Below are 12,129 nucleotides of genomic sequence, written 5' to 3'. Positions count from 1 at the left end.
TGTGCTCCCCTGTTCAAGCCAGTACTAGCCTCCTACATCTGGGCTTTGGCGTGGCCTCCTGAGCCCTCTTGTTTTTATCCATGCTCCTCCCACCCCTGAGGCTTCTGGGCCTGGCTCTGCTGACTGACCAACTGTGCTCAGGGGTGCCCATGGCCCCACCTCTTCCCCACTCAGCACTGTGTGTTGGAGTCTGGACTCTAGGGACCCCAGGCCATTGCCTGACCTAGGGCAGGCAGGCTGGGCTGGCCCCTCCCATCTTTCCCAGGCCTGGGACTTCCAGGGCTTTAAAAAGCATCTAGGGAGCTCCAGAGACTTGGCTGGCCCTAGGCCAGGCCCTGCCAAACGTGTTGTTGTGTAAAATTGTAGCGATTAATTTAAGACCTGCCAACTTCAGCTGCTCAAGGCTGGCTGGGGTGCCCCTACCTCCCCCTTCTTCCCCAGAGCCCTGCCTGCCAACATGACCCTCCCCCCAATAGAGGCCATCTCTCTGTAATGTCCCTCCCAGCATCCTCCTGGGCCCCAGAAACCCAGCCCTGTGAATAGCTCCCCCTACAGCTTCCAAAGAGCCATTTCTGGCCAGAGTTCTCAGTTGCAGCTCTTGTTTGGTCCTGCAGGATGGCCCAGGTACCTCTGCAAAGATGGTCTCTGGACTCCTGCCAAGTACTTGCTCCAGGCTACTGCAGAGCTGGGAAGGAAGGGGTACCCCAGGCCAGTCACCCTGTCCGTTTATACTTCAGGGTGTACAGAGCCAAGGGACTGTACACTCTGAGGTCCAGCCAGGTCCTCTGGTAAGGGTGCCAGGTGTTGCCTCTTCTGCCAGGGTACCTGCCCCCCAGCCCCTCCAAGAGAATCTGGATGTCTGTATTTTTTCATGTGAGAGTTTGTTCAGTGTTGGTAATTAACCCACGTTTTTCAGAAAGTTCTGTGAGCTACCTAGTGTACCTTTGGACCACTAGTTTGTGGCCAGAGACCCACGCTGTGGGATTCTACAGCTGAGGAAAGGCATCACAGGCCAGTGGGGGCACCAAAGCTGAAGGAAAGGCCTGAGGGAGCACTCATCTTCTTGGGCCAGTTTGGGACCCAGCCATTGAGGAGGGAGGTCTACCCTGGCTTTCCCAAAACCCCTTTCCTTTCCTGGACTTGGATGAGTGTAAGCCTCCCTGTGAGCTGTCCATAGGCTTGGAGAGGGTGGAAGACAGGACTGGGGTGTGGGTAAGAGCAGGGCTGGTAGTATTCATTACAATCCAAGACCACCATACCCTCTTGCCTTCTTGCTGCTGTGAGCCTCTGGAATAGAGGTGTGGCTAAGGTACCCAGTGCCCTGGCAGACCCATGCTCACAGGCCTTGAAGGCCTCACCCTTCAGCCTGTGCTGCCCATCTGTGCAGGCATAGATGTCTGGCTCTCCCAAGGGTGATAATCAGTGTCTTTAGAGGATGTTCTGAGAGGTGGGCACAGCTCTGCTCGGCACAGCTGAAGCCCGGAGCAGAAGTGAAACCTCCAGCCGCTTGCCGTGCACTTCAAGTGTGCCCGTGGCCTTCTTCATTTACAGCTGTTTCTGCTGCTTGCGGAGTCTGTGCTGCTGCAGCCTGGCTGCCTGGGGACAAACAGCCCCGCCTGCCACCACAGGCCCTTGACCTTGGATGCCTCCAGCTTGCCCTCTTTGCCTCTGCACCCAGCCCTGCTAGAGACCCTGTGTCCTCAGAGGCACCCATAATGGTGCCCACAGCGAAGGCTCACTGGGGGACACATCACCTTCCCCAGATCCCCTCCCAGGCTCTGCCCATTCCGGGGATGCCCTGGCTGACCTCTCGCGGCTGTCGTGCTGGGAATGGGCTGAGTCATGTGCATTTCCTTTGTGTCCTTTGCTCAGCTGCTGTGTGTGAGGGTCATCCTGACCACAGTGCCAAGCTGTGGCCTGCTCTGGATCCATGAGCTACACAGTGTGTGGACCACATGCAGGTCGAGCATGCAACCCTCTGCCTGGAATGCCGTGTTTCATGCAACACTGCTCCAAGGACCCAGCCTTTGGCGGACAGCTTCTGACTGTGTTGGGAGGAGCTGACTAGGCTCCCTTGATCTTTTCTTCCAACCTCTGATGTCTTGTTCTGAGCACTAGGTGGGAGACCCATGGCTCTGCTTGGCAGGAGCTGTTTCTGCTTTCTCCCTCAGCTGGTTGTGAGTAGGGAATGGAGGGGCTCAGGCTGCCTGCCTTCTGTGGAGTAGATTTGCCCCTGTGGAATCCATGTACTCTCATGGTGCTGAGCAGACATCTGTGTCCCCTGGGAGCACTACACCCTCTTGCTGGTTCTAAAGGAGGCGTGCAACCAGGAGCTGAGTCAAGACAGACTTGATCAGTGCTAGCTAGCTCCTAGCCCCAGTGTGGTAGCACCTGAGCTCCTAGTGACCACAGGTCACGCAGATTCACACGGAAGTCACCCTTAGAACAATCAGCTGACATTGTGCCCTGCTCTGAGTACCCACCCTCGGCATCCCTTCTCCTGGTAGCAGTCAGGGTCCATCTATGGCAGGGGAGGCCAGAATAGCCCCAGCCCAGGTCTTTCCTAGGACAAGTGTTTCATGAGTAGAGAACAGTGGGATCAGAGCTCCAAGTCTCCCGGCAACCTTCAGTAAGATGCTCTCTCCTACAGAACTGTGAGCCCCTGAATTCTCACAGTCCTAGGAAGTGGGTCCTGGCTAGAGTGACCCACTGTGTGGAAGAGGTCAGTGCAAGAGCAGGCTGCAACTAGTCCTCACAGCCCTGGCTGTCCTCTGCTGGAGCTGCAGCCTCCTTGCCCCCTACTTTTATGTGTGGTGGAGGTAGAGGCTTGAGAGATGTGACTCCTGGAACCCCCGCCTACAATTACAGCTAGTAGGCACCTTCAAACCCTGTTTTGTCATCCAGTTATGGGCAACAGAAGTATCAGCTACACTTACACTCTCAGACTGCCTGGCCTTCGAGAGTGGTGGGGATCCAGGAAGGGGCTAGAGGAAAGGCCTTGGTGGGAATGGAGGCTGCCTCATGTAGCCCCTCCTGTGACAACTTCCCATGGCAGACAGGCTTGGCGCTTGTGTCTGCAGAAGCTAATATGCTCACGGGCTGCTGCCCCGGGTCTGTTCTCTCCCTGTCCTAGAGAGTGAGATCGGCTCACCCAGTATACTAAAACAAGCAGGGAGGTCAGGGCTGGCTAGTTTGTAGGGTCAGCCCAGGCGGCTATCTTGGGGTGAGCAGAGCAAGGGACCTCTCCTCTCTTGGGTTAGGCAAAACTGGGCAGCCCCCTGCCTCCGGGCAGCTAGGGCGCGTGCCGGCCTTGGCATACAGCCTGGATGGCCCAGACATCCTCTTCAGCAACCCCGCCTGCCCTCAGTCTGGATAATGGTCCTATTGTTGGCTCTGGACTGGACGGACAGCTGACCTGGCCAGGCTGTCAGCTGCCTGCCCACCCGCCTGCAGCAGTTGGCAGGGTCTTAGAGGTGATTGGAGCCCAGCAGACAGGCTGGCCAGCCTGGGACTCTGGCCTTCCCCACTAGTGGCAGCCTCCTCTCCAGCCTGACAAGGCTCTCTGGCCTCCCCTGAGGTGTCCTGGGAGCCATGAGTTAGGGTCCTCCCTGGCCTGCTGGATCGTGGTGGTGCTCTGTCCACTGGGGACATCAGAGTCTGACCTGGCTTCTCTCCTTACTCAGCTCAGATTCCAGGTCCACCCCCAACAGAGAGGACAGAGACCTGAGGCTTGAGAGGCACAGGCACGGGGTGGGGGAAGCCTGTGCTACCATGCTGGGGTGAATAGATGCTGGAGCAGCTTGGGACTATGTCCAAGGAGGCTAGGTGGCTCCACCACAGCCTCTGGGGACAGTGGGCAGTTGAGGACAGTTATTGAAGATTCTAGTGTCTGGGGAAAATGTGAGTAGCAAGAAAGCAACAGCTGGAGGTGGTAAGGATGCCCGGGATGCCCCAGCCTAGCCTTCCCATGCTCTGCCAGCTGCCCGGTTGGTTTTCAAGGGGCTGCTGGACCAGCTGTCTCAAGGTGGGTGGCCGTGCAGTGGACAGCTGAGGCATTGGCACGTGGGCTCTGCTGGCCCTGTACACACTCCACCTTCTGAAGCTCTTGCTTCTGCCCTCCTGGGATGCCCCCTGGCTGACTCCCCAGCACTTGAGGGTAGACTGTGTCCCCAGTTGCAGTAGGAGGTCTAAGGCTTGGTTCCTCTCACAGGTTCTGTGTGAGTCTCAGTTTACCTCCTCTCTGTGTGGTCTGATGAAGCTGGCTATACCGTAGTGACTGCAGCATAGTGGGATACAGCGTGACCTGGGGACCATCATGCCAGCCAGATGTTCCCCTGATGTTTGCACACATGGGCCTCGTTGTACACATGTAATGTGCACACGGGGACTCCATCAATGCATATACGTACACAGGGACCCCCATTATATAGGTATATACATGGGGACCCCTCACACTTATGTATATAGGGACCCCATTACACATGCATATACATGGGGGCTCCATCACACACATGTATAGACAGGATCCCCATTACACACATGTATACCAGGGGATTCCATCATCTGCAGATGCGTATGGGGACTCCATCAAATGTGTATGTACAGGAACTTCATCATATGTGTGTATATGGGAGTCCCACTATATGTGCACACGAATACCCCATTATACCTGTATAATATACAGAGATCACACATGTGTACACAGGGTCCCTATCACATGTATACACCGAGACCCTCTTCACACATATGCACAATGAGGCCCTATCACACATGTGCACACAGGAATCCCATCATCACATGTGACCATAACCCTTGTCCCATGTGTGTACACAGGGACCCCATCAACTGGTATGTACACAAGGACCTGTCATAGATGCACCCATTGCACATATGACCACAGGGACACCATATGTGTACATATAGGAACCTGTTCTGTGTGTCTACACAGGGACCCCATCCTCCACATGTGCACAGAGACACCATTATGCATGTACTTAGGGAACTATATCACACACTAAACACACAGACCCCATCATACATGCACCTCGGGAACTCCATCACACACATGTTCTCACAGGACCTTGTATTTTCTTTTCTGATTCTGATAAAATACCCTGACAAAAACAACTTAAGGGAGAAAGTTTGTCCTGGAGGGCCAGAGTCCATCATGGCAGAGGGGGAAGGACATGGCTGTGGGCAGGCACATGGGGCCAGAGTGTAACCTCGAGGCCACCCCAGGAATGCGCTTCTTTTATTAAGACATGCACCTCCGACGAGTCTTACAACCTCCCCGCACAGTGCCACCCACTGGGAATTAAACACATGCGCCTGTGGGGGACATTTCATATTCCAAGCATAAGCCCATTATCACACATGCACTCAGGGACACTAACACATGCATATATAGGCCCCATCACACTGGGATGCACAGAGGTCCTGTCACAACCATAACCTCCCTGATGCCTCTGCTTCCTCTAGCCTAGGAGTGGTTTCCACACTCTTCCAGTGGTCTCTCCCCAGAGTTAGCCCTGTCCCTGGGAGCTGGTTGTGGACGTGGCCCATTGCTGGGCAGGTGGATGGACAGCTGGACTAACATGCCCCCAACTGCAGCTGTCTGTGGAGACCACCTGTTGCTGTCAACTAAGCCAGCAGGCTGGGGGCAGGGCCTCCTGGGCCTGGGTGACCTGCCGTCCTTGCCTCACTGACTGCTCAGAGAAAGGCCTGCGCTTCCCTGCATGACTGGAGCTGGTGTGCCTACCCAGGCTGGGAAGAGTGGTGGCAGGTGGTGGCAGGCAGGATAGGGCTGGGGTCATGTCCCCAGCCTTACCTTGCTAATGGTGATCGGTGTGGCAGGAGGAAACTCCCTGGGTCCCTGTCCAGAACACCCTACATGCTGGGTTCAGAGCTGTCAACTGGGAGTGAAGAGGATGGGATCTTCCTGGGATGTGGAGGTGGGTGAAGCCCAGAGTGTGGGAGAAGTAGAGTCCTGGTCTTAGAGGCTTGGAGGACATGGGTCTGGAGCTCTCAGTCCCCTGTACACTGGACAGGCTGTTTCCTGGTACCCGTCTCGGGTGTCGGGTGCTGGTGCTGGTGTTTCCCATTTCACGAATAGAGAAACTGTGGCGGAAAGCTCCAGCACCCCACATTCGTCCTTTCAGCCGAAAGACATCCAGGCCACGTCTGGGCCTACGCAGTGTGTGAGAGTCCAGCCGTGCCCATGCCTGCCGTGCACCCACTCCGTGTAGCAGTGTGAGCAGTCACAGGCCTGGCCCCGCCCCTGCTCTGACATAGCTGGGTAGTATAGGTTTAGGGTAGGGTTAGTGCCCTTGCCAGCTCCCGGGGCACTGGGCTGCTGTGGCCCCTTTCCACCTGAGCTAGCGGCTCTTGTTTGTCCGTCCATCCAGAGGCCTAGGAAGAAAGTTGGGGCGACTATAGGCCCGGCCCCAGCAGGCCTCCTAGGACTTCCTCCCTTACCCTGCTCTTCCAGGCCTGGTTTGACTTAAGCCTGTCTTGGTGGAGAGGCAGCTGAGCGGATGTGGGGGGTGGCCCAGGCTCTCAGGAATGTGACCCTCCCCCTCTCTCTCAGCCAGCAGCCTCTTGGCCCAGAGACACAAGGCCCCACCCTGGCTGGCCCCTCGCCCGGCTCCTGACAGAGCTGGCCTCCACAGGGTGCTGCTTTTGCCTGACCCTGCTGCCCCCAGGTCTGCCCTGACCCCTCACTGTGGGGTGCAGAGAAGACCAAGCTCACTCCAGCCCCCTACCCCGAGGTAGAAAAGGATAGACGTGGGTGTTAGGCATCCTTAGCTGCACAGTGGGCAGAACCCAAGCTGCAGGTCCTGTGCCCAGGAGACTGTGCCTAGGCCCAGCTGAGCTGGGCAGATGCGCCCCATGAGTCCCACCCTGAAAGCCCCCATGGGTCTCTCTGTTAATTAAATACATTTGTTTGGTGAAAGCAACTAAAAATACTTGCAGCACCAAGGCTGCAGGAGAGGAGCCGGCTAATTAGCGCCTGGCTTGCTTGGGATCTGAACTATATTTCCATGCCGATGAGACACCCTTCTCCCTAACACCTTCTTGCTGGGGTGTCCCTCACCCCAAGACATCCCCTAAGACACCCAGGGACAGCCTTGGCCTCCCTAAGTGTGAGCCCCTGGTCTTGTTCCTCAGCTACAGTGATCACCAGGTCTCTGTGTGCCCCTTCACCTCAAACCTGCTTTCCTTCACAGGCCTCAGTTGACCCATGAAAGAATCCAGAGTCCCTGCAGCTTGGTGGTAGGCACTGTAGCCCACGTTTACCCTACCACTGAGTTTTGGTGTCTGGACTGGTAGAGGAACCAAGACACACCCACCTGCCCTCTGTGTCTTGTCCTATCTCCCTGTCCTTGGGCTGAGCTGGATCAGGGACAGTGAGCTGGATCAGCCTTGGCTCCGTCTGAACCAACCCTGGCTCTTGCAGGGCTTTGGTGGGGAGGTGCTTGTTAGCAGGTGAGGTGGGTCTAGGATAGAGTATTATTGGCCTGCCTCACTGAGCACTCTTTTTTTTTTTTTTTTTTTTTTTTTTTTTTTTTTTTTTTTTTTTTTTTTTTTTTTTTTTTGTGATATATATTTTTTATTTTACAATACCATTCAATTCTACATATCAGCCATGGGTTCCCCTATTCTCCCCCCTCCCACGCCCTCCCCTTACCCCCAGCCCACCCTCCATTCCCACCTCCTCCAGGACAAGTCCTCCCCCGAGGACTGTGATCAACTTGGTAGACTCAGTCCAGGGAGGTCCAGTCCCTTCCGCCCAGACTAAGCCAAGTGTCCCTGCATAAGTTCCTGGTTTCAAACAGCCAATTCATGCATTGAGCACAGGACTTGGTCCCACTGTCTAGATGCCTCCCAAACTGATCAAGCCAATCAACTGTCTCACCTATTCAGAGGGCCTGATCCAGCTGGGAGCCCCTCAGCCTTTGGTTCATAGTTCATGTGTTTCTATTCATTTGGCTATTTTTTTTCAATAATTGAGTAAAACTGAAATTTATTATAAGCCACAGTCGTCCTAGGGACCTCCATGCTATATATATATATAGCCTTTATGGTTCTATGGGTTGTGGTCTGATTGTTCATTTTATATCTAGAATCCACCAATGAGTGAGTACATACCATAACTGTCTTTCTGGGTTTGGGTTACCTCACTCACTGAGCACTCTTGCTACAACAGATTCTGGTGGACCTCGCAAACCCCAGCGGCAGGCCAGCCTTGGCTTATGAGAGTGTGGTGGCTCAGGAGGGCAGCCCTATCCTGCGTGACCTCGTCCTCAGCCCCAACCGCCAGTACCTCTATGCTATGACGGAAAAGCAGGTGGGTGCCCCTGGCTGCTCAGCCGTGGACTATCAGGGTGGCTGGGGTGGGGTCCCCAGCCAGAGAACCCCATCATAAGGAAACTGAGGAATAGCTTGCCAGGAGTCATGAGGCTGCTTCTCCCCCTGGAGGTGCCCTGTTGGCTGTAAAACCTGACATGTCACTCAGCAGACAGATGAGCAGTGGACCTGTTCTGGGAGGTGTGTATATAAGGGCCGTGTGCCATCCATGTAGCCTCAGACTCCCTAGGACCTGCTCAAGGAGGCCTTCTTCTCTCCCTCTGATCTCAAACCATGGACGCTGGCTTGAGTGACAGCACTGTCCAAGCACAGGTGCCACTGGAGCTGGGATGCTGGGCTGGGCTACCTGGCACAGGCCCTGTCTGCCTAGAGTGGGTTGTGGTTGTGTTCTTTGTGGGGCTCTGGCCAGCCTGGCCTGCCTAGTTTTTTAAGGCTGTGCTCTTGTGTGCTCAGCCTTACCAGACTGGTGGTGCCTTTTCCATCCTTCCATGCAAACTGGTGTCCCTGTGACAGCTGGGAAGATAGCAGTTGGAGGGGAGCAGGCAGGACACTAGGCTTTCTGACCAGCTCTTGCTTTTCTCTGCCTCTAGAGTCCTGAGAGCTGGGGAGACCCAGAGTCTGCCTGCCCCTCTGAGCACCACTGGCCCGTTTTCTTTCACTGACGAGTCTCTTTATCCCTCAGAAGCCACGGCTGAAGGCCTCAGCTGGCTGCCTGTCTTGGAACTCTTGTTCCTGTTGGGTCCACTTGGCTGAGGCAGGCTAACCCAGCCTGGATTTTGAGTCCTACAGGATGGGGACTCCAGGGACGGGCTGGGAGCCTGGGCTGGGCCTAGATAGGCCTCACACTGTGATCCCTCCCCAGGTGACGCGGGTACCTGTGGAAAGCTGTGTGCAGTATACTTCCTGTGAGCTGTGCCTGGGGTCTCGGGACCCCCACTGCGGCTGGTGTGTCCTGCACAGTGTGTGAGTCTGGGAGGTCTGGCGTGAAGGGGTGGGTGACATTTGGCCTGGTGGCCGGCTCCTGGAAGCCTGCTGTGTATGTCTCAGATAGTCATGGCTGCCCAGGGGCTCCCTGAGGTCTCACTTGACCCCACTGACCAGTGATGGGAATGTTATAAGGTGGGGGCAGAGGAAGCCGTGTCCCTAGCTCCGGGACCCCTCTCTGGTGGCCCTGGAGACTCTAGACCTCTAGGGGCCCGACCTGAGCACATTCTCCCCACAGCTGCTCTAGGCAGGATGCCTGTGAGCGGGCAGATGAGCCCCAGCGGTTCGCCTCTGACCTGCTGCAGTGTGTGCAGTTGACCGTCCAGCCACGCAATGTGTCAGTCACCATGTCCCAGGTGCCGGTGAGTGTGGCTGCTGGAGGTGGCCGGGAGGGAGCAGGGGTGGGGCAAGTAGGGCAGGCAACCACTCACCCCGGCCTTGTGCCACGGGACAGCTTGTGCTGCAGGCTTGGAATGTGCCTGACCTCTCAGCCGGTGTCAACTGCTCCTTTGAGGACTTCACAGAAACGGAGAGCATCCTGGAAGATGGCCGCATCCATTGCCGTTCACCCTCTGCCCGGGAAGTGGCACCCATCACGCAGGGCCAGGGTGAGTGGGTACCCTTCCTGCTCAGCAGGAGCAGACACAGAAGGCGAGTCGAAAGCAGGAGGTGTGTGCGGCTGGACAGAGCTTCAGGAGAGGTCGGAGTGGAGGTGGGGACATTTGCTCTGTGTGTGGTGAAAGCCTGGTGGGGGGGGGGGGTTTGAACACAGCACCTTTCTGCCTGCTGTGGTCCATTTGGTTGCTCAACACTTGGCAAGTCGCCCAGTGAGTCCCCTTAGCCTAGCCTTCATGAGGAAGCTGTATTCTGACTCCTTACTGGCCAGCTGAGGAAGGGGCATCCACCACCTAGGGCCTAGGCTAGAGGTTTAATGGGCTGGCTTCCATCTGGGCTCTCTGAGTACCAGGCTCTGTGGTCTGTGCCTTAGCCTTTGTGTTCTGCAGGGGACCAGCGGGTGGTGAAGCTCTACCTCAAGTCCAAGGAGACGGGGAAGAAGTTTGCATCTGTGGACTTTGTCTTCTATAACTGCAGTGTTCACCAGTCGTGAGTGTCCCTAGGTCATGCCCTTGCTACAGCTCCATCCCTGGGTCCTGCTGCAGACACTTGGCAGGCCTGCCTTCCGGGGGCTGACATCCGGTCAAGCAGGCAGAATAAGAGGCCCCCATAAAAGCAGCCTGCCAGTTGAAGAGCTGACTGGGCAAGGCCCTGAGGGCAGCATGGAGGGAAGCTGTGGCTCTGGGGAGCTGTTTTAGTAACTGGGTGGAAGAGTGAGATGTGACCTGTGAAAAGCCTCACTGCCCACCAGAGTGGGGCCAGGACCTCTGAGGAAGACAGTGATCTGGGCCATTGTGGAACCCAGATATGGCACCTCAGTGCCAACTCTGGACCTGGCTATAGCTGCTGCTCAGTAGGACAGCCAGGCATTTGACTTCTGCCTAGTTCCTGGGGCTCCTGCCTGTTAGATGGGGGTCAGCTCTGTTTGCTGCTTCCCACCTTGGCTTCCAGCACCTGGCTTCAGCTGAGGGAGCTGGGGGCAAACTGTAATCCACTCACTAGCTAAGGCACTGGTCAAGAGAGGGTCCTTAGAAGGCCAAGGCAAGGGTGGGGATTTCAGAGAGAACTTTAACAGGTTTGGCCTGGGAGATAGGGTTGGCTGGCTTTTCAGCCATGCTTTTGTTTGCTGGTAGACTCCCAGGGCCTTCTCTTGTCCAGGCAAGGTAGGTTATCTTCAGAGCAGGAGACTGTTGTATCCAGGGGCCCTTGGGGTTGTCTTCAGGAGCAAGGTGACCACAACTGATAGGGCAGTCCTGGAAGGCAGGGAAAAGGTGTGTTCTAGAGGCCATGAGACTGTCTTTATACACCCCAGGCAGGATTAGGAGATGCGGGATGAGCAGCGCCTGCCCAGGTGGAGCTGACTCGGCTAGGACAGGCAGAGGTGGACTGAGGCTCTGAGTAGTTGAAGAACCATTTGCTGCCTGCACCAGCCTGAGCCCACTGAAGTGGGACGGCAGCCCTTCTAGTGTGCTTCCCAGCACATTCTGGTTCTCGGTCATAATGGCCAGTGGAGGAGAGCCAGAGGAGGCAAGACCATTTTCAGCAAGACCTGTGCAGCAGGCAGAGGGTCTGGCTGTCTTCTCAGCCAGGAGCAGCCATTGCAAAGGGCCAGAGGTGGCACTCTGAGGAGAAGCAGCACAGCGGGTCCCCATGGTGGACATACAAGCTGCTCCCCGCTAACTGTCCCATTTCCCCCCGCAGCTGCCTGGCGTGTGTCAACGGCTCCTTCCCCTGCCACTGGTGCAAATACCGGCACGTTTGCACCAACAATGCGGCCGACTGTGCCTTTCTGGAAGGTCGTGTCAATGTGTCTGAGGTAAGGCTGAATAAGTGGCCTTAAAACTTCAGAAGAACCAGTAACCGTCAGGGTGTGGCTGGTTAGAATGCCAGTTGTACACTATGAGGTGTGACCAAGGTGGGGGCAACTTTAATGTCATAGCCTGAGGCCAGCCTGGGAACATTTGCTGGTGTCCTTTGTAATCCTTGGGAGACAGAGACTGGAGACCCCTGTGGAAGCCTGGGCCGGAGCAGCCTGACCGGCGGTTCTCATGACAGTCCTCTTCCAGGCACAGCAGAGCTGTGGGGCTTTCTGAAGCGCCACATGGTAATTGCTGCTGAGTCGGACTGTCTGAGTGGCAGGCCACTCCTCCTGGAATCTATGAC

At 56.0% G+C, this 12,129-nt stretch overlaps 1 protein-coding gene across 1 annotated transcript in view; it reads left to right on the top strand.

The window, feature by feature from the left end:
- The window catches only part of Plxna1 (plexin A1), a 46,657-nt gene that overhangs the window by 10,448 nt on the left and 24,080 nt on the right, over positions 1 to 12,129 (top strand). Inside the window, exons 4-9 of the mRNA XM_028854387.2 lie at positions 8,207 to 8,347; positions 9,230 to 9,330; positions 9,590 to 9,713; positions 9,806 to 9,959; positions 10,356 to 10,455; positions 11,668 to 11,782. Coding sequence (XP_028710220.1) covers positions 8,207 to 8,347; positions 9,230 to 9,330; positions 9,590 to 9,713; positions 9,806 to 9,959; positions 10,356 to 10,455; positions 11,668 to 11,782 — 735 coding nt within the window. The remainder of the gene's footprint in view (positions 1 to 8,206; positions 8,348 to 9,229; positions 9,331 to 9,589; positions 9,714 to 9,805; positions 9,960 to 10,355; positions 10,456 to 11,667; positions 11,783 to 12,129) is intronic.

The sequence above is a fragment of the Peromyscus leucopus genome, chromosome 3 (assembly GCF_004664715.2).
Source record: "Peromyscus leucopus breed LL Stock chromosome 3, UCI_PerLeu_2.1, whole genome shotgun sequence".
Lineage (NCBI taxonomy): Eukaryota > Metazoa > Chordata > Mammalia > Rodentia > Cricetidae > Peromyscus > Peromyscus leucopus.
Note: the sequence above shows the minus strand (reverse complement) of the source record. Positions and strands in the feature narration are given on the sequence as shown.